Source organism: Salmo salar, chromosome ssa05 (genome assembly GCF_905237065.1).
Source record: "Salmo salar chromosome ssa05, Ssal_v3.1, whole genome shotgun sequence".
Classification (NCBI taxonomy): Eukaryota; Metazoa; Chordata; class Actinopteri; order Salmoniformes; family Salmonidae; genus Salmo; species Salmo salar.
In genome coordinates, this window is record NC_059446.1 from 25,975,889 (window position 1) to 26,000,574 (window position 24,686).

General features: G+C 42.6%; 1 protein-coding gene across 2 annotated transcripts in view; it reads right to left on the reverse strand.

Annotated features, from left to right (window-relative positions):
- Window positions 1–24,686, reverse strand: part of LOC106604548 (phosphatidylinositol glycan anchor biosynthesis class G (EMM blood group)) — a 124,383-nt gene that overhangs the window by 72,562 nt on the left and 27,135 nt on the right. The window contains exons 5-7 of one of the 2 annotated variants that reach the window (XM_014199299.2): window positions 10,971–11,109; window positions 8,029–8,241; window positions 7,591–7,858 (exon numbers count right to left, since the gene is read on the reverse strand). In XM_014199299.2, the coding sequence (XP_014054774.1) occupies window positions 7,659–7,858; window positions 8,029–8,241; window positions 10,971–11,109 (552 nt within the window). In that variant the 3' untranslated portion in view covers window positions 7,591–7,658. Of the gene's footprint in view, window positions 1–7,590; window positions 7,859–8,028; window positions 8,242–10,970; window positions 11,110–24,686 lie in introns of those variants that run through there. The other variant, XM_014199297.2, reaches the window with a different exon arrangement.

Here is a 24,686-nt window from a genome sequence, read left to right on the forward strand (position 1 = left end):
TGATTCATTTATGGTACATCAGTGCTCAAAATTCTCCAGTTCATCTAGGATAATTTTACTCTTCTTACAAGCTAAATCAGTGGAAATCTTTCACAATGCACTCAGAATATCACTGAATAGGGAATATAATACAAATATTGCTTTACAATTAAGTCTGCCAGGTAACACAGACAGAGTGATTAGACTCTCATGAGGTTGTGGTGTATCTGGTGTTGTAGTCAAAATCAATAATGAATAACTTTACTCACGGTTCAATGTGTGTCATTTATCGAAATACTCAGGTAATGCAAACGTCTTGAACTGTGGCATGTAGAACTGTGTCTGCGTATGTGTGTGCATGTGTGTGAGTGTATGTTTGCCTGTGTGCATCTATGCGTGCGGTATTTAGGTGGCGTAGCACACGGCGAGCACATAGAGGGCATGTTTTGACCTGACCTCATAGTTTCACTTTGGAATTTGACGTAATTGGATGAAAGTCAATATTTTGCCTATTCATATCGCGTGGTTCCAGGGTTAATTCCACGTGGTTACAAAGTTAAACAAACTGAAAGAGTTAAGTTTAGGTATTTGTTTTGAGTGCTTAAGGTTAGGGCTATGGTTTGGGGAAGGCTTAAAACAAAATAATTAAAAACAATGCGCTGTTTCCATTAAGTACCATCAAGTACGCTCCCTGCTTGCTAGAGAATGGTGAACTGCCGTGGCAGAGTGGTCTAGGCTGCGCTCTGATTCTGAGTGGCAAAGCGAGTTAAGCAGCTCTCTGGCTCAGAGCGGTGCAGCGGTCTAGGCAGCTCTCTGGCTCCGAGCGGCAAGGCGGTCTAGGCAGCTCTCTGGCTCCGAGCGGCAAGGCGGTCTAGGCAGCTCTCTGGCTCCGAGCGGCAAGGCGGTCTAGGCAGCTCTCTGGCTCCGAGCGGCGCGGCGGTCTAGGCAGCTCTCTGGCTCTGACTGGTGCGGCAATCTAGGCAGCTCTCTGGCTCTGACTGGTGCGGCGGTCTAGGCAGCTCTCTGGCTCTGACTGGTGCAGTGGTCAAACATTACATATTCAATATGGGAAACCTGGGGAAATCAAACCCACAAACCTGGAATTGTAGGCTCCATGTTCCAACCAAGTGAGACCTCAGAACCACTATTACCTCAGTGTAAATGTACAGAAGTAAACGTTGTAGAGTGTACAAAACATTATGAACACCTTCCTAATATTGAGTTGCTCCCCTTTTTGCCCTCATAATATACTCATTTAGCCGGACTATGGACTCTACAGTGTGTCGAAAGCGTTCCACAGAGATGCTGGCCCATGCTATCTCCAATGCTTCCCACAGTTGTGTCAAGTTGGCTACTAGTGGATTTCTACTATGAAAAGCTTGTTCCATCTCATCCCACAGATACTCAAATTGGATTGAGATCTGGTGAATGGGCAGGCCACTGCGGTAAGCTGAATTCACTGTCATGTTTGTGGAACCACTCCTGGACAATCCTAGCCTTGTAGCATGGGGCATCATCCTGCTGAAAAATCTATTCACAGATGGATACACTGCTGCCGTGAACGGATGCGCCTGATTGGCAATGATGTTCAAATATGCTGTGGCATTTAAACGTTGCTCCACTTTTATCACAGGGCCCAACGTGTGCCATGAAAACACACCCCACACCACCAGCGGCACAATGGATGCATGTACTCATGTGTTTTTCTTCATACCCTAGTCACCCACCAGCGTGAACCAGCAGGAACCGGGTTTCATCAGTCCAGGCAATGTTTTCATTCCTTAGCTCAATGCAGCAGCAGTTTCTTATTTTTAGCTGAAAGAAGAGGAACTCTAAGGTCGTCGGCTGCCATACCCCATTCGTGTCAAGGTACAACGAGTTGTGCATTATTTTATGGGTCTTTGGGCGCTAATGTTGAACTGGACTGTCAGTTGACTAACTGTAGCCCATCTGTTGCTCTGTACAATGCATCAGCCTCCTTTGCCCTCTTTCATCAATGACCCATTTTCCACCAAAAACTCTGAAATCTCCATCCCTAACTACAACATTTTCAGACAAGATAGAACGGCCAAAGGGGGCGGTGTTGCAATCTACTGCAGAGTTCTGTCCTACAATCCAGGTCTGTACCCAAACAATTTGAACTTCTACTTTTAAAAATCCACCTCTCTAAAAACAAGTCTCTCACCGTTGTCGCCTGCAACAGACCACCCTCTGCCCCCAGCTGTGCTCTGGACACCATATGTGAACTGATTGCTCCCCATCTATCTTCAGAGCTCGTGCTGCTAGGTGACCTAAACCGGGACATGCTTAACACCCCAGCCATCCTACAATCTAAGTTTGATGCCCTCAATCTCACACAAATTATCAATGAACCTACCAGGTACCACCCTAAAGCCGTAATCTCGGGTACCCTCATAGATATCATCCTAACCAACTTGCCCTCTAAATACACCTCTGCTGTTTTCAACCAAGATCTCAGCGATCACTGCCTGCATCCGTAATGGGTCAGCGGTCAAACAACCTCCACTCATCACTGTCAAACGCTCCCTGAAACACTTCAGCGAGCAGGCCTTTCTAATCGACTTGGCCCGGGTATCCTGGAAGGATATTGACCTCATCCCTTTAGTAGAGGATGCCTGGTTATTTTTTTTTAATGCCTTCCTCACCATCTTAAATAAGCATGCCCCATTCAAGAACTTTAGAACCAGGAACAGATATAGCCCTTGGTTCTCTCCAGACCTGACTGCCCTTAACCAACACAAAAACATCCTGTGGCATTCTGCATTAGCATCGAACAGCCCCCGTGATATGCAACTTTTCAGGGAAGTTAGAAACCAATATACACAGGCAGTTAGAAAAGCCAAGGCTAGCTTTTTCAAGCAGAAATGTACTTCCTGCAACACAAACTCAAAAAAGTTCTGGGAAACTAAAGTCCTTGGAGAATAAGAGCACTTCCTCCCATCTGCCCACTGCACTGAGGATAGGAAACTCTGTCACCACCGACAAATCCACTATAATTGACAATTTCAATAAGCATTTTTCTACGGCTGGCCATGCTTTCCACCTGGCTACCCCTACCCCAGTCAACAGCACTGCACCCCCCACAGCAACTCGCCCAAGCCTTCCCCATTTCTCCTTCTCCCAAATTCAGTCAGCCGATGTTCTGAAAGAGCTGCAAAATCTGGACCCCTACAAATCAGCCGGGCTAGACAATCTGGACCATTTCTTTCTAAAATGATCTGCAGAAATTGTTGCAACCCCTATTACTAGCCTTTTCAACCTATCTTTCGTGTCGTCTGAGACTCCCAAAGATTGGAAAGCAGCTGCGGTCATCCCCCTCTTCAAAGGGGGGGACACTCTTGACCCAAACTGCTACAGACCTATCTATATCTATCCTACCCTGCCTTTCTAAAGTCTTCGATAGCCAAGTCAACAAACAGATTACCGACCATTTCGAATCCCACCGCACCTTCTCCGCTATGCAATCTGGTTTCAGAGTAGGTCATTGGGTGCACCTCAGCCACGCTCAAGGTCCTAAATGATATCTTAACCGCCATCGATAAGAAACAATACTGTGCAGCCATATTCATTGGGTTCATTTCTTGGGCCGACTCTTTTCTCTGTATACATCAATGATGTCGCTCTTGCTGCTGGTGAGTCTCTGATCCACCTCTACACAGACGACACCATTCCGTATACTTCTGGCCCTTCTTTGGACACTGTGTTAACTAACCTCCAGACGAGCTTCAATGCCATACAACTCTCCTTCCGTGGCCTGCAACTGCTCTTAAATACAAGTAAAACTAAATGCATGCTCTTCAACCGATCGCTGCCTGCACCTGCCCGCCTGTCCAGCATCACTACTCTGGACGGTTCTGACTTAGAATATGTGGACAACTACAAATACCTAGGTGTCTGGTTAGACTAAACTCTCCTTCCAGACTCACATCAAATATCTCCAATCCAAAGTTAAATCTAGAATTGGCTTCCTATTTCGCAACAAAGCATCTTTCACTCATGCTGCCAAACATACCCTCGTAAAACTGACCATCCTACCGATCCTCGACTTCGGCGATGTCATTTACAAAATAGCCTCCAATACCCTACAAATTGGATGCATTCTATCATAGTGCCATCCGTTTTGTCACCAAAGCCCCATATACTACCCACCACTGCGACCTGTACGCTCTCGTTGGCTGGCCCTCGCTTCATACTGGTCGCCAAACCCACTGGCTCCAGGTCATCTATAAGACCCTGCTAGGTAAAGTTCCCCCTTTTCTCAGCTCGCTGGTCACCATAGCAGCACCCACCTGTAGCACGCGCTCCAACAGGTATATCTCTCTGGTCACCCCCAAAGCCAATTCCTCCTTCGGCCGCCTCTCCTTCCAGTTCTCTGCTGCCAATGACTGGAACGAACTACAAAAATCTCTAAAACTGGAAACACTTATCTCCCTCACTAGCTTTAAGCACCAGCTGTCCGAGCAGCTCACAGATTACTGCACCTGCACATAGCCCATCTATAATTTAGCCCAAACAACTACCTCTTCCCATAATGTATTTATTTGTTTTGCTCCTTTGCACCCCATTATTTCTATTTCTACTTTCTTCCACTGCAAATTTACTATTCCAGTGTTTTACTTGCTATATTTTATTTACTTCGCCACCATGGCCTTTTTTTGCCTTTACCTTCCTTATCTCACCTCATTTGCTCACTTTGTATATAGACTTATTTCTCTACTATATTATTGACTGTATGTTTGTTTTACTCCATGTGTAACTCTGTGTTGTTGTATGTGTCAAACTGTTCTGCTTTATCTTGGCCAGGTCGCAATTGTAAATGAGAACTTCTTCTCAAAATACCTAGGTATAAGTAGTTGTCCACATATTCTAAGTCAGAACCGTCCAGAGTAGTGATGCTGGACAGGCGGGCAGCGATCGGTTGAAGAGCATGCATTTAGTTTTACTTGTATTTAAGAACAGTTGGAGGCCACGGAAGGAGAGTTGTATGGCAGTGAAGCTCGTCTGGAGGGTAGTTAACACAGTGTCCAAAGAAGGGCCAGAAGTATACAGAATGGTGTCGTCTGCGTAGTGGAGAAGGTGCGGTGGGATTCGAAATGGTCGGTAATCTGTTTGTTGACTTGGCTTTCGAAGACTTTAGAAAGGCAGGGTAGGATAGATATGTCTGTAGCAGTTTGGGTCAAGAGGGTTCCTTTCTTTGAAGAGGGGGATGACAGCAGCTGCTTTCCAATCTTTGGGAATCTCAGATGACACGAAAGAGAGGTTGAACAGGCTAGTTACTTGAACTCTGTGAAGAATTTATTTGGGCTGCAATTTCTGAGGCTGGTAACTCTAATGAACTTATCCTCGGCAGCAGAGGTTACTCTGGGTCTTCCTTTCCTGTGGCAGTCCACATGAGAGCCAGCAATTTGTGGTTTTTCCAACTGCACTTAAAGAAACTTTCAAAGTTCATCAAATTTTCCGCATTGACTGACCTTCATGTCCTATAGTACTGATGGACTGTCGTTTCTCTTTGCTTATTCTAGCTGTATTTTGATTTGTTTAACACTAATGGTTACTACATGATTCCATGTGTTATTTCATAGTTTTTATGTCTTTACTATTATTCTACAATGTAGAAAATAGTCAAAATAAAGAAAAACCCTTGAATGAGTAGGTGTGTTCGAACTTTTATATACAAAAGCATGTGGGCACCCCTTCAAATTAGTGGATCCGGCTATTTCAACCACACCAGCTGCTTACAGATGTTTAAAATTGAGCACACAGCCATGCAATCTCAATAGACAAACACCTGATACAGAACATCCACTGTAATAGCCCAAGGACAGGCCTCACAGCCACACTCCGACATGTATACAACATAGCCTAAACACAGGTGTGTGTGTGTATGTGAGTGAACCCCAAAGGTGGATAATCTTCTCCTTTCTTTGACAGTGACTCAGTAAGATACTAGGAGAGAGAGAGTAAAACCCTGCAAAGGATGGCTGTGTGTGTGTGTGTGTGTGTGTGTGTGTGTGTGTGTGTGTGTGTGTGTGTGTGTGTGTGTGTGTGTGTGTGGAAAGAGAAGGATGATTGTCTTCTGTAGAGAGGCAACCAAATGCAATCTTGTAACTTAAACCAGTTGAATCCTTTGCGGTTGTCAATACATCTATTTACAGACATAAATGGTTGCAGGAACATATGTGCTTTGGGTGTGTGTGTGTATGCCACACATACACATTGCTTGTGTATCCTTGTGTTATTAATAAAATACTTGAATTGAGCCACTTATGTTGGCTTTATCCGAATAGCTTTGTACACACTAGAGGTCTTCACGGGTCCAACCAACCTGAAATTCCGAGACCATAAATTCTGACTTTTGTCTCAGATCTGGGTCGGGTCTTATATAATTGCCACGGGTCTCAGGTATGTGCAATTATAATTGATTTACCGACTGGATCTGTCCTCTGTTAATTTAATGTGCGAGGTGATCAGAACTTCGCCATTTGCAACTCAATAAAACGTATAGTTCATGTCCAGCTGAAACTGGTTCCAGCCACTTACCTCACATGCACCTGTTGCTGAAGAGAGAGAGAGAGAGAGCACGAGTGAAAGGAGCTTTGGCCTAGGCAACTGTTGATTGCGAAGATGGAGGTCTTTTTCATTTAAGTAAAACAAAAGAGATGAAAGAGTATAGTCTTCTGTGAGGACAAGTTTAAGGGATAAAGATGAGAACAACATTGGCGCGGCCAAATGGAATGTGTGCAACTCGCTATTATTCAGGTTTGATGCAATTTTCAAACTTTTATTTATTTGTTTTCGTATTTATTATCATTTGTTTTATCATCATTGTTATTATAAGAAACTTTTTTAGAATCTAAAACATTTCTTTAAATATGCTAAAAGTGTTTTGTTTCATTTTTTTTGGACATTTTCGTTGGCTAAATTAAGTTGTCTTTTAATTTTTTTGCTCTGTATTTAAATTTAAGACAAGTTTAAAGTAGGCCAGATGTAAAATAAATGTCAGCCTATTGCTGTCATTTGTTGGATAGGCCTACGGGTTCATATATTACATATAAACAATTACATAACTTACTTTGATATTACCCTAATAAAATTAAGAAACTTTTGTGAAGGTCTGGTGTGGTATTGTCACTAGGCTTAGCTACTACAGGCCTATGAAGGCAGTGCGCACCAGCAGTCCAACTGACTCAGTTGAACTTGAGGTGAGGAAGAATGTTTTAGGCCGACCAAAGTTAGATTAAAGGAGTAACAATATAATGCTCATCTTTATTTAAAAAAATATTATGCACGCCGAATTCCTCCTCCTTCTGTATAGTACGCCTACATCTGTATAGCAGTAGAAGCCTATCTGACAAGGATAAAGAATGCATGTTGGTGTCAGAAACATGGCGCCCGGCATATCTCCATCTTTCTCTCTGGGCTAGTCCTAAGCTTCTCTTCCTTTATATATATATTTTTAAATATCAATATCAAACAGTGGAGCCTAGGCCTATAGACAAATGCATGCAATGCCCTGATACATTGGGCACTCAAATCTCCAACATCTGAACCGTGAAGAAATTATTGTTTTAGGAAAGTAAAAACCAAAAAAACAATAAGCCATAATGTTTTTATTATGCTACACATCGAAATATACTTTTATTCTGGCTGGTTTTATGTCATTTAGCAGTTTTTAAGGATTGATAATTTGGCCAATATCCCTCGCTTATTGATGGCAGAGGTTCCTTTCCCTCTCTCGTTCTACTCTCGGATCCGAATGGGTCTCTCAGATCAAACCAGCATGGGTCCGTTTGCGCCTGTTTTTCCATGGGCCATTGAATGGTTCTGACTGTCCTCGGGTCCATTCGTAACCGGTCTCCTTTAAAAAAAAAATTTTTTACGCATGTTGGGTTGGGTGGGAAAGCCACAGATTAATTTTGGACCTGTAAAGGACCTATAGTACACCTTGTCTTTGGGAGGCTGGAAGCTGATTTAGCCTTGCTCTGATCTGGCACTACCCCTGCACTGACCCACACTATTCCCTCTTACCTTTCTCATAGGCTGGCATGCTGTCCTTCAGCAGGTAGCTCAGCTGGTGGCCATTGAGGTGCAGGAAGCGTAGCTGGTCCCTGAGCGAGGCCTCCTCCACCACAGGCTGGATGAGTCGGCCCACGCTGTTCTGGGAGATGGGCAGGCCCAGACCAAGAGCCAGGGTCGGGGTCAGGTCCACCTGCTCTACTGTTGACGGTTTCTCCATCCCTACTGTTTATAAGGAGTAGAGAGAGTATCTCAGGATATAGAAACAAGAGGGCGCAAGGAGGCACACATGCACAAGACAGACAGAAATGCGCACGTACACACACACACACACGTGTGTGCGTACGTACATTCACACACGAATACAGTTGAGAATTTAAGTGAAAAGTCACAGGAGCAGAACATATGTGCCGCATCTCTAATCAACCCCTACTCCTCTACGTCATACTTTAATAACAATGATTCATTCACTTTGTGTAGCACTTTAAAATAAAACCTATTCTAAAATAAATAAATTATATATATATATATATATATACACTGCTCAAAAAAATAAAGGGAACACTAAAATAACACATCCTAGATCTGAATGAATGAAATAATCTTATTAAATACTTTTTTCTTTACATAGTTGAATGTGCTGACAACAAAATCACACAAAAATAATCAATGGAAATCCAATTTATCAACTCATGGAGGTCTGGATATGGAGTCACACTCAAAATTAAAGTGGAAAACCACACTACAGGCTGATCCAACTTTGATGTAATGTCCTTAAAACAAGTCAAAATGAGGCTCAGTAGTGTGTGTGGCCTCCACGTGCCTGTATGACCTCCCTACAACGCCTGGGCATGCTCCTGATGAGGTGGGGGATGGTCTCCTGAGGGATCTCCTCCCAGACCTGGACTAAAGCATCCGCCAACTCCTGGACAGTCTGTGGTGCAACGTGGCGTTGGTGGATGGAGCGAGACATGATGTCCCAGATGTGCTCAATTGGATTCAGGTCTGGGGAACGGGCGGGCCAGTCCATAGCATCAATGCCTTCCTCTTGCAGGAACTGCTGACACACTCCAGCCACATGAGGTCTAGCATTGTCTTGCATTAGGAGGAACCCAGGGCCAACCGCACCAGCATATGGTCTCACAGGGGGTCTGAGGATCTCATCTCGGTACCTAATGGCAGTCAGGCTACCTCTGGCGAGCACATGGAGGGCTGTGCGGCCCCCCCAAAGAAATGCCACCCCACACCATGACTGACCCACCGCCAAACCGGTCATACTGGAGGATGTTGCAGGCAGCAGAACGTTCTCCACGGCGTCTCCAGACTTTGTCACATGTGCTCAGTGTGAACCTGCTTTCATCTGTGAAGAGCACAGGGCGCCAGTGGCAAATTTGCCAATCTTGGTGTTCTCTGGCAAATGCCAAACGTCCTGCACGGTGTTGGGTTGTAAGCATATATATATATAAAATGCTGTGTCCTGTTTTTAGGTTTGATAAAAGCTCAAGCTTAAATCCTGCCAGTTGAGTTGACAGGACAATCCAGAACATGAGCTCTGTGTCTGGTCCTACAGTACAAGTTACTGTACCAGCCTGTCCATCATGTGTCTGAGGTCCTACAGTACAAGTTACTGTACCAGCCTGTCCATCATGTGTCTGAGGTCCTACAGTACAAGTTACTGTACCAGCCTGTCCATCATGTGTCTGAGGTCCTACAGTACAAGTTAATGTACCAGCCTGTCCATCATGTGTCTGAGGTCCTACAGTACAAGTTACTGTACCAGCCTGTCCATCATGTGTCTGGTCCTACAATACAAGTTACTGTACCAGCCTGTCCATCATGTGTCTGGTCCTACAGTACAAGTTACTGTACCAGCCTGTCCATCATGTGTCTGGTCCTACAGTACAAGTTACTGTACCAGCCTGTCCATCATGTGTCTGGTCCTACAGTACAAGTTACTGTACCAGCCTGTCCATCATGTGTCTGGTCCTACAGTACAAGTTACTGTACCAGCCTGTCCATCATGTGTCTGGTCCTACAGTACAAGTTACTGTACCAGCCTGTCCATCATGTGTCTGGTCCTACAGTACAAGTTACTGTACCAGCCTGTCCATCATGTGTCTGGTCCTACAGTACAAGTTACTGTACCAGCCTGTCCATCATGTGTCTGAGGTCCTACAGTACAAGTTACTGTACCAGCCTGTCCATCATGTGTCTGGTCCTACAGTACAAGTTACTGTACCAGCCTGTCCATCATGTGTCTGAGGTCCTACAGTACAAGTTACTGTACCAGCCTGTCCATCATGTGTCTGGTCCTACAGTACAAGTTACTGTACCAGCCTGTCCATCATGTGTCTGGTCCTACAGTACAAGTTACTGTACCAGCCTGTTTCTGACACCGCTTCATTTCTCAGCCAGTCTCTCAGTAAAATGTGATCCACCTGAAATAAACCCATGTAGATGAGGAGTGATCTAGAAATAGACGTGGCAAATAAAGAAACAATTATCACATTCACGCCAACAGCCTCGAACGCGTTCGTCACAGAGCAGCGAGACGTTAATGAGCTCCTCTTCACACAGTGCCAAGACGTCACCACTTCTCACAGTGTGAGAGCTCAGCTGAGAGACAGCCGTGTGTGTATGTTTGTGTGTGCATTTTTGCAGCCTTTATTTAACCAGGCATGTACGTGTGTGGCACAGGCGCTCTGGAGTAGGCCCTTACCTATAAAAAGTCATGTTAATCCTCACTTAACCACATTTTTCCTAGATGAAAACAAATGTAAATGGACATATTAGTGGTGGGCCGTAACTACGATATGTTCACTATACTATTATGGATAAGTGTTGTGTTCCGCATTTGAACACCGGTGTGCATGTGCCTACTTCAGCAATGACACCAAGACAGACTGACAAACAGACAGAGGAGGGATAACAGGAGAGCCAATGAGCGTGCTTACCTTTCTTCTTGAAGGCGGGGCTGATGAGCACCAGGGGGGTGTTGACCTCGTGCTCAGACGAGCCCCCGTGGCTGCCCGTCTCGGACATCCCGTGGTCCCCACACAGCACCAGCAGGTAGGGCAGCGCCCCCTCTGCCTCCTAAGGGGACACAGGACATGGCAGATATAGATAGGTCACATAAGCGGATCAAATGTTAACATAATGGCCATTTATCAGACACTTTTATTCACTGCAACTTACAGTTAAAGTAGCATCTCATTTTAACAGCTCATAATCTAGGGACTACGGAGTGGCTCAGCGGTCTAATGCACTGCATTGCAGTGCTTCCGGCATCACTACAGACCCGGGATCAATCCCAGGCTGTGTCATAACCGGCCGTGACCGGGAATCCCATAGGGCGGAGCACAATTTGCCCCCGCGTCGTCTGGGTTTGGGGAGGGTTTGGCTGGGGGGGGGGTTAACTTGGCTCACGCGCGCTCCAGCACCTCTTGTGGCTTGCCATTTCCTCAGAGGATGACGTCATGTTTTAGGCTGAGACGTCCAGAAGAGGGGATTTATCAGGAAGAAAGTGTGGTATTCAACAGGCAATAGAAATGCACAGGCAGGGCAGGAATAGGGGTTGTGGAAATATGTGTTTGAAATCGAGTCCTGCTGCTGGAAGAAGCAGCCTCGCCTCATGTCCTCCCTTCACTGGAGCGAAACAGTGGAGTTTCCAAGCAGCGCCTGAGGGGCTAGGCTCACTCTCTAGCTCTCTCCTCTGGGAATGAAAGGTGGTTAGCTCCGTTTCACTTCAAAGACCCTCTCAGCCACTCTCTTCCACGCTAGCCTGCTTCCTTTAGCAGCCAGCGCAAGCTAACAAAAGCTTGAATATCTGCCAGTTTAGCTGGTTGCCCTAACAGAGCCAGCTAACTTATTCAACTCATTGGCATTTCATGTTACAGATGTAGGATCTCATTGGCATTTCATGAAGAGGAAATAACTTATCCCAGCCATGAAAGCTGCCAGAGCGCATAGGGACATTGCTTACATCCGCTATGACAGGTTCTTTGTCCACCCTCCCTCCCAAAAGCATAGAAGAGATGAGAGAGCCAAGCCAATGTGTTCCTAGCTTCAACCCCACAACACACACACCCAACTGATTCATGGACTGCTGAATGTTTTTTTTTTCTCTCTTGCTTTGTTTATTCTTTTCCATATTATGTCGATCTCTGATAAGCTACCCAGGAAAGTGCTAAAAATAGTCCATATTAATATATGTAGCCTAAGAAATAAAAGTTAATGATATCCATAACATTAACCATTTCTGAGACTCACTTAGATAATTAATTTGATGATACAGCAGTAGCAATACAAGGATAACACCTACAGAAGAGACAGGAATGCTTGAGGTGTTGAGATATAAACTCAGCAAAAAAAAGAAACGTCCTCTCACTGTCAACTGCATTTATTTTTAGCAAACTTAACATGTGTAAATATACACAAACATACACATTCAAATCTATACACATACAAAAACTCATTTTTTCAGGACGCTGTATTTCAAAGATAATTCGTAAAAATCCAAATAACTTCACAGGTCTTCATTGTAAAGGGTTTAAACACTGTTTCCAATGCTTGTTCAGGAATCTGTTTAAAGGCATAGTCAACTTAGTGTATGTAAACTTCTGACCAACTGGAATTGTGATACAGTGAATTATATGTGAAATAATCTGTAAACAATTGTTGGAAAAATGACTTGTGTCATGCAAAGTAGATGTCCTAACCGACTTGCCAAAACTATAGTTTATTAACAAGACATTTGTGGAGTGGTTGAAAAACGAGTTTTAATAACTCCAACCTAAGTGTATGTAGACTTCCGACTTCAACTGTACATACATAAAATCTATTTAGTCTCAAGTAAATAATGAAACATGTTCAATTTGGTTTAAATAATGCAAAAACACAGCATTGGAGAAGAAAGTAAAGGTGCAATATGTGCCATGTAAAAAAGCTAAAGTTAAAGTTTCTTGCTCAGAACATGAGAACATATGAAAGCTGGTGGCTCCTTTTAACATGAGTCTTCAATATTCCCAGTTAAGAAGTTTTAGGTTGTAGTTATTATAGGACTATTTCTCTCTATACCATTTGTATTTCATAGACCTTTGACTATTGTACGTTCTTATAGGCACAATAGTACTGCAAGCCTAATCTCGGGAGTTGATAGGCTTGAAGTCATAAACAATGCTGTGCTTCAAGCATTGCGAAAAGCTGCTGGCAAACAGAGGAAAGTGAGGTTTGAATGAATGCTTACGAGCCTGCTGCTGCCTACCACCGCCCAGTCAGACTGCTCTATCAAATATCAAATCATAGACTTAATTATAATATAATAAACACAGAAATAGGTGCCTTTGGTCATTAATATTGTCAAATCCAGAAACTATCATTTCGAAAACAAAACGTATATTATTTCAGTGAAATACGGAACCGTTCCGTATTTTATCGAACGGGTGGCAACCCTAAGTCTAAATATTGCTGTTACATTGCACAACCTTCAATGTTATGTAAAATTCTCGCAAATTAATTACGTTCTTTGTTAGGAAGAAATGGTTTTCACACAGTTTGCAACGAGCCAGGCGGCCCAAACTGCTGCATATACCCTGACTCTGCTTACACTGAACGCAAGAGAAGTGCCACAATTTCAGGCACCGCATTGATTATATGCAACGCAGGACAAGCTAGTTAACCTAGTAATATCATCAACCATGTGTAGTTAACTAGTGATTATGTTAAGATTGATTGTTTTGTATAAGATAAGTTTAATGCTAGCTAGCATCTTACCATGGCTCCTTGATGCCTGCACTCGGGTAACAGGTGGTCAAGCCTGCCACGCAGTCTCCTCGTGGATTGCAATATAAGCGTCCATCATTGGCGTCCAAAAATGCCGATTACCGATTGTTATGAAAACTTGACATCGGCCCTAATTAATCTACTATTCCGATTAATCGGTCGACCTCTTAAACACACACACACACACACACACACACACACACACACACACAAAAGTTTGGGGTCACTTAGAAATGTCCTTGTTTTTGAAAGAAAAGCACATTTTTTGTCCATTAAAATAACATCAAATTGATCAGAAATACAGTGTAGACATTGTTAATATTGTAAATGACTACTGTAGCTGGAAACGGCTGATTTTATGTAATATCTACATAGGCGTACAGAGGCCCATTATCAGCAACCATCACTCCTGTGTTCCAATGGCAAGTTGTGTTAGCTAATCCAAGTTTATCATTTAAAAAGGCTAATTGATCATTAGAAAACCCTTTTACAATTATGTTAGCACAGCTGAAAACTGTTGTTCTGATTAATGAAGCAATAAAACTGGCATATATATATACACATATATACATTCAGAGCTACATCCTTGTAATGCTTACAGACCATCTCATGTCAAGTGTTACTGAAGTGTTGTGGTTGCAGGTTCACTTGCCTCATCTAAAGTCTATTATTATAGGCTGTTGCTATAGACTACCAAGTGCTAACAGTCAGTATCTAAATAATGTGTGTGAAATGCTTGATAGTGTATGTGATGTAAACAGAGAGGTCTACGTTCTTGGGGATCTGACTGGTTTTCATCTAGCTGTCAGCTCAAGAGGAATCTGCTCACTGTAACCAGTGCCTGTAATCTGGTACAGGTCATTAATCAACCTACCAGGGTGTTTACAATTACTACAGGAACTGGATCATCCATATGAATTGATCACATTTGTACTAACACTATAGAACTTTGTTCTAAAGCTGTATTTGGACCCATTGGGTGCAGTGATCGCAATATAGTGGATATATCCAGGAAAGCCAAAGCTCTAAAAGCTGGGCCTAAAATAGTGTATAAGAGATCATACAAAATATTCTACTGTGACTTATGTGGATGACGTTAAACATAATTTGTTGGTCCTGGTGTGATTAATAAGGAGCTTCCAGACGCTGTAGTTAATACATTTTTGAAATTGCTTCTTCCAATTATTGATAAACATGCACCTCTTAAGAAACTGACTGTTAGAACTGTTAAGGCTCCATGGATTGATAAGGAATTGAAAAGCTGTATGGTTGGGGCAAAAGGAGTAGCAAATAAGTCTGGCTCTACATCTGACTGGCTGATTTAGTGCAAATTGAGAAATTATGTGACTAATCTCAACAAAAGAATAAACTATATTATGAAGCCAAGATCAATGATATAAAGAACGATGGGAAAAACTGAAATACTTTCAATGAAATTATGGGCAGAAAGACAAATTCAAATCCATCTTTCATCGAATCAGATGCCTTATTCATCACAAAACCATTTGATGTTGCGGATTATTTTAATGATTACTTCATTGGCAAAGTGGGCAAACTTATGACAACAATGAATAGCGAGTCATCGTATTAATGCATAAAAAAATATATATAATAAAAGAAAAGCATTGTAAGTTTGAATTTTGCAAAGTTAGTTTAGGAGAGGTGGGGAAGTTATTGTTTTCGATCAATAATGACAAATCACCTGGCATTGACAACTTAGATAGAAAGCTACTGAGGATGGTAGCTGACTCTATAGCCACTACTATCTGTCATATCTTTAATCTGAGCCTAGAGGACAGTGTTTGTCCTCATGCCTGGAGGGAAGGCAAAGTAATTCTGCTACCCAAGAACAGTAAAGTGGCCTTCACTGGTTCTAACAGCAGACCTATCAACTTGCTGCCAGCTATTGGAAAAAGTGTGTTGGACCAAATTAGGGCCGTTGGCGGTCATGAAATTTTGTCAGGCGGTTATTGTCATGCAAAAGACTGCCGGTCTCAAATCAAATCTCATTGGTCACATACAAATTGTTAGCAGATGTTAGTGCGAGGGTAGCGAAATGCTTGTGCTTCTAGTTCCGACAGTGCAGTAATATCTAACAAGTAATCTAACAACTCCACAACAACTACCAAATACACACAAATCTAACGGGATGGAATAAGAATATGTACATATAAATATATGGATGAGCGATGACGGAGCAGTATGGGCAAGACGCAATAGATGGTATAAAATACAGTATATACATATGAGATGAGTAATTTAATAATGTTTACATACCTTACAAGTGGCAATATTTAAAAAGTGGCATTATTTAAAAAGTGACTAGTGATCCATGTATTAAATTAGCAAATGATTTGAGTCAATATGTAGGCAGCAGCCTCTCTGTGTTAGAGATGGCTGTTTAACAGTGTGATGGCTTTGAGATAGAAGCTATACTTGTACTGACCTCGCCTTCTGGATGTTAGCGGGGTGAACAGGCAGTGCCTCGGGTGGTTGTTGTTCTCAATGATCTTTTTGGCCTTCCTGTGTTGTAGGTGTCCTGGAGGGCAGGTAGTTTGCCCCAGGTGATGCGTTGTGCAGAACGCACCACCATCTGGAGAACCTTGCGGTTGAGGGCGGTGAAGTTGCCATACCAGGCGGTGATATAGCCTGACAGGATGCTCTCAATTGTACATCTGTAAAAGTTTGTGAGGATTTTAGGTAACAAGACAAATTTCTTCAGCCTCCTGAGGTTGAAGTGGCGCTATTGCGCCTTCTTCAAAACACGGTCTGTGTGGGTGGAGCATTTCAGTTTGTCAGTGAAGAGTATGCCAAGTAACTTAAAACTTTCCACCTTCTCCACTGCTGTCTCGTCGATGTGGATAAGGGGGTGCTCCCTCTGCTGTTTCCTGAAGTCCACGATCATCTCCTTTTTTTTGTTGACGTTGAGTGAGAGGTTATTTTCCTGACACCACACTCCGAATGCCCTCACCTCCTCCCTGTAGGCTGTCTCGTCGTTGCTGGTAATCAAGCCCACTACTGTTGTGTCGTATGCAAACTTGATGATTGAGTTGGAGCCGTGCATGGCCACGCAGTCATGGGTGAACAGGGAGTACAAGAGGGGGTTGAGCACGCACCCTTGTGGGGCCCCAATGTTGAGGATCAGCGAAGTGGAGATATTGTTTCCTACCTTCACCACCTGGTGGCAGCCCGTCAGAAAGTCTAGGACACAAGTGCACAGGGCGGGGTTGAGACCCAGGGCTTCAAGCTTAATGATGAGCTTGGAGGGTATTAACGTGTTGAATGCTGAGCTGTAGTCAATGAACAGCATTCTTACATAGGTATTCCTCTTGTCCAGATGGGATAGGGCAGTATGCAGTGTGATGGCGATTGCATCGTCTGTGGACCTGTTGGCAGTGGTATGCAAACTGAAGGTGATATGCTCCTTGACTAGTCTCTCAAAGCACTTTATGATGACAGAAGTGCGTGCTACGGGGCGATAGTCATTTAGTTCAGTTATGTTTACCTTCTTGGGTACAAGAACAATGGTGGCCATCTTGAAGCATGTGGGGACAGCAAAGCGGGCAAATAAGGTGTTTAGTTTGTCTGGAAGCAAGACGTCGGTGTCCGTGACATAGCTGGTTTTCTTTTTGTGGTCTGTAATTGCCTGTAGAATCTGCCACATACGTCTCATGTCTGAGCCGTTGAATTGGCTTTGTCCCTATACCGACATTTCGCTTGTTTGATTGCCTTGGAGGGAATAACTACACTGTTTATATTCTGCCATATTCCCAGTCATCTTTCCATGGTTAAATGCGGTGGTTCGCGCTTTCAGTTTTGTGCGAATGCCGCCATCTATCCACTGTTTTTGGTTAGGGTAGGTTTTAATAGTCACAGTGGGTACATCTCCAATGCACTTCCTTATAAACTCACTCACCGAATAAATCGATGTTATTCTCAGAGGCTGCCCACAACATTTCCCAGTGCGCGTGATCAAAACAATCTTGAAGCGTGGATTCTGATTGGTCAGACCAGCGTTGAATGGTTCTTGTCACGGGTACTTCCTGTTTGAGTTTCTGCCTATAGGACGGTAGGAGCAAGATGGAGTTGTGGTGGGATTTTCCCGAAGGGAGGGCGGGGGAGGGCCTTAAATGCATCGCGGAAGTTAGAGTAGCAGTGGTCCAGTGTATTGCCCGTACGGGTGCTACAATCAATATGCTGATAGAATTTCGGTAGCTTCGTTTTCAGATTAGCTGTGTTAAAATCCCCAGCTACAATACATGCAGCCTCAGGATATATGGTTTCCAGTTTGCATAAAGTCCAGTGAAGTTCCTTGAGGGCCTTCGTGGTATCTGCTTGGGCGGGGGATATACACGGCTGTGACTATTATCGAAGAGAATTCTCTTGAGAGATAATGCGGTCGGCATTTGAGTGTAAGGAATGCTAGGTCAGGTGAACAAAAGGACTTGAGTTCCTGTATATTGTTATTGTTACACTATGAGTCGTTAATCATGAAGCATACACCCCCGCCCTTCTTCCCAGAGAGATGTTTATTTCTGTTGGTGCAACGCATCTAGAAACACGGTGGCTGTACCGACAGCATATCCCAAGAGAGCCATGTTTCCGAAGAAATAAAGAACGTTAGAATCTCTGATGTCTCTCTTGAAGACAACCCTTGCCATAATTTCATCTACCTTGTTTTCTAGAGACTGGACATTGGCGAGTATTATACTAGGAAGCGGTGGGTGGTGTGCACGCCTTCGATAGTCTGACCAGGAGGCGACGTTGTTTTGGGTTGGCCTCTGGGCTTAGATCCAATGTCCAGGGTGGTGGTCTCGACAAAGGATCCGTTTCTGGAAATTCGTATTCCTGGTCGTAATGTTGGTAAGTTGACCTTGTGCTTATATTCAATAATTCTTCCCGGCTGTATGTAATAGCACTTAAGATTTTCTGGGCTAACAATGTAAGAATTAATACATAAAAAAAGAATACTGCATAGTTTCCTAAGGACTCGAAGCGAGGCGCCCATCTCTGTCGGCGCCATCTTGCTTATTTCTCAAGGTAATTGACCGTTAATTAACAAACACGTTTAGCATCTCCAGGCCTCCACACATACAAGTCACTGATGTGCACCTTTGGAACATCTACATTTTAAAAAGTCAATTTAATATACACCATCACAATAAATCCATTATTTATTTTAGTCCATTATGTCTTTAGAAACATGATATGAAGAAAATGTAATTCAGAAGAACAGAATATGAGTTGGCCTACTGTATGTTACCTGGCTGTGTGACATGCCATAGGCTGTAGGCTAGTTCATTTAGCAGACAAGATACTGTATGCTTAATGATATGCCATTACTTTATATTATATGATTGTATAGTAAGAAGAATATAATTGAAATTAGCTGGAAAAAAATAAAGGATATTTTCCCATTGCGGAGCGGGTGCACATATGAAGTGGCTATGCTGAGCGTAAAAGTGCTAATTTGAAACAGGTCCTATATGCTAGATTTAGAGTTATTTGGCAACTTTAGTTGTGAATGATACAAACCTTAGAATGTCTTAGGGGCTGCGACTATAGGCTACTGATGATTTGAGAAAGGCGCAATAAAAGCTGTGCTCCGTTCCTTGCCTCTGGCTGCACACCTGTTCTCTCATCAAGTGATCTTATTTTCACCTATCAGACTATTCTCAATTTAATCTAGTCTTTACTAATATGTACAATTATTTTGGATTTAGATTGTCCTATTATGAAACGGGCAGGAACACGGGCAGGAGGAAGAAATGCATGTCAGCAGTATGCACTCGAATAGCTGACTCATGACTTCCGGTGTGGTGGTAATAGGGTCACCTCAGACCAAATACAATGACCAAATACAATACTATTTATCTGTAAACAAATTAACTTACTTTCAGCATGCTTATAGACAAGGGCACTCAACATTTAGTGCACTGACACAAATGACTGATGATTGGTTGAAAGACATTGATTATAAGATTGTGTGAGCTGTACTCTTAGATTTCAGTGCAGTCTTTGATATTATTGATCATAACCTGTTGTTGAGAAAACTTGTGTTATGGCTTTTTAACCTCTGCCATATCGTGGATTCAGAGCTCTCTATCTAATATAACTCAAGAGTGTTTTCTTTAATGGAAGCTTCTCTAATGTCAAACATGTAAAGTGTGGTGTACCGCAGGGCAGCACTCTTGGCCCTCTACTCTTTTCTATTTTTACCAATTGTAACGGCTGTCGTAGGATTTAGACCAAAATGCAGCGGGGAAATGTGCACTCATCTTCTTTATTATATTCGGACAAGAAGGAGAACCAAAATAAACACGTACACAAAGAAAACACAACGACTATTCACAGGCTGGTAAGGCACAAGGCTATACACAGAACAATCTCCCACAAAGCACTCAAACACATACCTATATATAGGACTCTCAATCAGAGGCAACTAGAAAACACCTGCCTCCAATTGAGAGTCCAACCCCAATAAACAAAACATAGAAATACAAAAAGACTAGACAGAACATAGAAATACACTAACATAGAACAGTGCCCAAAAACCCCCGGAATACATAAATCAAATACCCTACTAAACAAACCACCACCCCGAACCACATAAAACAAATACCCTCTGCCACGTCCTGACCAAACTACAATAACAAATAACCCCTATTACTGGTCAGGACGTGACACCAATGACCTGCCACTGGCATTAAACATAGCCTTTGTGTCCATGTATGCGTCAGCAACCACAGCTAGTGAAGTCACTGCAAACCTAAAGAGTTGCAGTCAATGTTCAAATGAGTGGCCAGTAATAAACTGGTCCTGAACATCTCTTAAAACTAAGAGCATTGTATTTGGTACAAATCATTCCCTAAGTTGTAGACTTCAGCTGAATCTGGTAATGAACGGTGTGGTTGTTGAGCAATTTTAGGAGACTCAATTACTTGGTGTTACCTTAGATCACAGGTGTCAAACTCATTCCACGGAGGGCTGAGTGTCTGGTTTTTGCTCTTCCCTTGTACTTGATTGATGACTTAATAAGTAAGGAACTCCACACACCTGGTTGTCTAGGGCTTAATTTACAGGAAAAAACTAAAACCTGTAGACTATGCCATTCATGGAATGAGTTTGACACCCCTACCTTAGATTGTAAACAGTAATGGTCAAAATATATAGGTTCAACGGTTGTAAAGAAGGGGAATGGACTGTCTGTGATTGATGATCTGCTTTTCTGATACCATACTCCACAAAGCAAGTCCTGCAGGCTCTAGTTTTATCTTGATTATTGTCCAGTCATTTGGTCAAGTGCTGCAAAGAAGGACCTAGTTATGCTGCAGTTGGCCCAGAACAGAGCAGCAAATCTTGTTCTTCATTGTAATCAGAGGGCTAATATCAAAACTATGCATGTCAGTCGCTCTTGGCTAAGAGTTAAGGAAAGACTGACTGCATCGCTTCTTGTTTTTATAAGTAACATGAATGTGTTGGAAATTCCAAATTGTTTGCATAGTCAACTTACACACAGCACTGACAGACACATACGTACACCACCAGAAATGCCACCAGGGGTCTTTTCAAAGTCTCCAGGTTCAGAACAAATTCAAGGAATTTGCTACCGCACGGCAAGCGAGCGGTACTAATGGACCAAGTCTGGAAACAAAAGGATCCTGAACAACTTCTATCCCCAAGCCATAAGACTTCTAAAGAAGACTTCTAAATAGCTAATCTAATGGCTACACTGCCTACCTGCATTGATCCTTTTTTGCAGACTATGCACACACACATACTTACACTGACACTCCAACACACACACTTCATACGCATAACATGCACACTGACGACACACACACTGCAGCTACTATCTATTATATATCCTGTTGCCTAGTCACTTTACCCCTACATATATGTACAGTACATAGCTAACTCAATTGCCTCGTACACCTGCACATCAACTCAGTACTGGTACTCCCTGTATATAGCCATGTTATTTTCTACTCATATATATATTAGTTGAAGTCCGAAGTTTACATACACTTAGGTTGGAGTAATTAAAACTCATTTTTCAACCACTCCAGAAAATGTCTTGTTAACAAACTATGGTTTTGGCAAGTCGGTTAGGACAGCAACTTTGTGCATGACAAGAATTTTTCCAACAATTGTTTAAAGACAGATTATTTCACTTATAATTCACTGTATCACAAGTCCAGTGGGTCAGAAGTTTACATACACCAAGTTGACTGTGCCTTTAAACAATTTGGAAAATTACAGAAAATTATGTAATGGCTTTAGAATCTTCTGATAGGGTAAATGACAATTTGAGTCAATTGGAGGTGTACCTGTGGATGTATTTCAAGGCCTAACTTCAAACTCAGTGCCTCATTGCTTGACATCATGGGAAAATCAAAAGAAATCTGCAAAGACCTCAGAAATAAAATTGTAGACCTCCACAAGTCTGTTTCATCCTTGGGAGCAATTTGCAAATGCCTGAAGGTACCACGTTCATCTGTACAAACAATAGTACGCAAGTATAAACACCATGGGACCACGCAGCCGTCATACTGCTCAGGAAGGAGACACGTTCTTTGGTGCGAAAAGTGCAAATCAATCCCAGAACAACAGCAAAGGACCTTGTGGAGATGCTGGAGGAAACAGGTACAAAAGCATCTATATCCACAGTAAAACGAGTCCTATATCGACATAACCTGAAAGGCCGCTCAGCAAGGAAGAAGCCACTGCTCCAAAACCGCCATAAAAAAGCCAGACTACGATTTGCAACTGCACATGGGAACAAAGATCTTACTTTTTGGAGAAATGGCCTCTGGTCTGATGAAACAAAAATAGAACTGTTTGGCCATAATGATCATCGTTATGTTTGGAGGAAAAAGGGGGAGGCTTGCAAGCCGAAGAACACTATCCCAACCGTGAAGCACGGGAGTGGCAGCATCATGTTGAGGGGGTGCTTTGCTGCAGGAGGGACTGGTGCACTTCACAAAATAGATGACTTCATGAGGAAGGGAAATTATGTGGATATATTGAAGCAACATATCAAGACATCAGTCAGGAAGTTAAAGCATGGTCGCAAACGGGTCTTCTAAATGGACAATGACTCCAAGCATACTTCCAAATTTGTGGCAAAATGGCTTAAGGACAACAAAGTCAAGGTATTGGAGTGGCCATCACAAAGCCCTGACCTCAATCCTATAGAAAATTTGTGGGCAGAACTGAAAAATCTTGAGCGAGCAAGGAGGCCTACAAACCTGACTCCGTTACACCAGCTCTGTCAGGAGGAATGAGCCAATTTAACCTCACTAGGGGGTGTGGGACGCTACCGTCCCACCTGGCCAACATCCAGTGAAATTGCAGAGCGCCAAATTCAAAAACAGAAATACTCATTATATAAATTCATGAAACATACAAGTGTTATACATGGGTTTAAAGATAAACTTCTTGTTAATCCAACCACGGTGTCAGATTTCAAAAAGGCTTTACGGCGAAAGCATACCATGCGATTATCTGAGAACAGCGCCCAACAGACAAATCATAACAAACAGTAACAAGCCAAGTAGAGGAGTTACACAAGTCAGAAATAGTTATAAAATTAATCACTTACCTTTGATGATCTTCATATGTTTGCACTCACAAGACTCCCATTTACTCAATAAATGTTAGTTTTGTTCGATAAAGTCCATGTTTATAGCCAAAAACCTCAGTTTTGTTAGCGCGTTTTGTTCAATAATCCACTGTCTCAAACAACATCCGGTGAAAATGCAGAGCGTGAAACTCAACAAAACAGAAATTCTCATATTAAACACACATAAAAGATACAAATGTTATACACCAGCTTAAAGATAAACTATTTGTTAATCCAACCGCTGTGTCAGATTTCAAAAAGGCTTTACGGCTAAAGCAAACCATGCGATTATCTGAGAATAGCGCCCAGCAGACAAATCATTACAAACAGTTAGCAGCCAAGAAGAGGAGTAACAAAAGTCAGAAATAGCGATAAAATGTATCACTTACCTTTGATGATCTTCATATGGTTGCCCTCCGAAGACTCCATGTTACACAATAAATGTTTGTTTTGTTTGATAATGTCCCTCTTTATGTCCAAAAACCTCAGTTTTGTTGGTGCATTTAGTTCAGTAATCCAAAGGCACAAAGCGCACTCTCAACATCCAGACGAAAAAAGGCAAAAAAGTACAATAAAAGTTCGTAGAAACATGTCAAACGATGTTTAAAATCAATCCTCAGGTTGTTTTTGTCATAATTAATCAACAATATTTCAACCGGACAAAAGCTTCGTCAATAGAAAAGGAGAAACAAGAAAATCGCGCTCCCAATCACGAGCTGGACTCATGTCTGGAAATGTCCACTGTCCACTCATTGAAAGTGCTGTATCTCCCTCATTTTTCAGAGTAAAAGCCTGAAACAATGCCTAAAGACTGGCCACATGTAGAAGAAGCCATAGAGATCGTGAACTGGGTCCTAAGTCTTTGTATGGTGGATAGGCTTTCAATGGAAAAACAGGCTTTCAAAATAATAGTACTTACTACATGGATTATCCTCAGGTTTTCACCTGCCATATCAGTTCTGTTACACTCACAGACATTATCTTAACCGTTTTGGAAACTTTAGAGTGTTTTCTATCCAAATCTACCAATTATATGCATATCCTAGCTTCTGGGCCTGAGTAGCAGGCAGTTTACTATGGGCAAGCTTTTCATCCAAAATTACGAATGCTGCCACCTACCCTTAGTGAAGTTAAAGGCAATGCTACCAAATACTAATTGAGTGTATGTAAACTTCTGACCCACTGGGAATGTGATGAAAGAAATAAAAGCTGAAATAAATCACTCTCTACTAAGACTAGCTGTCGCCATTGGTGTTGTCTAATG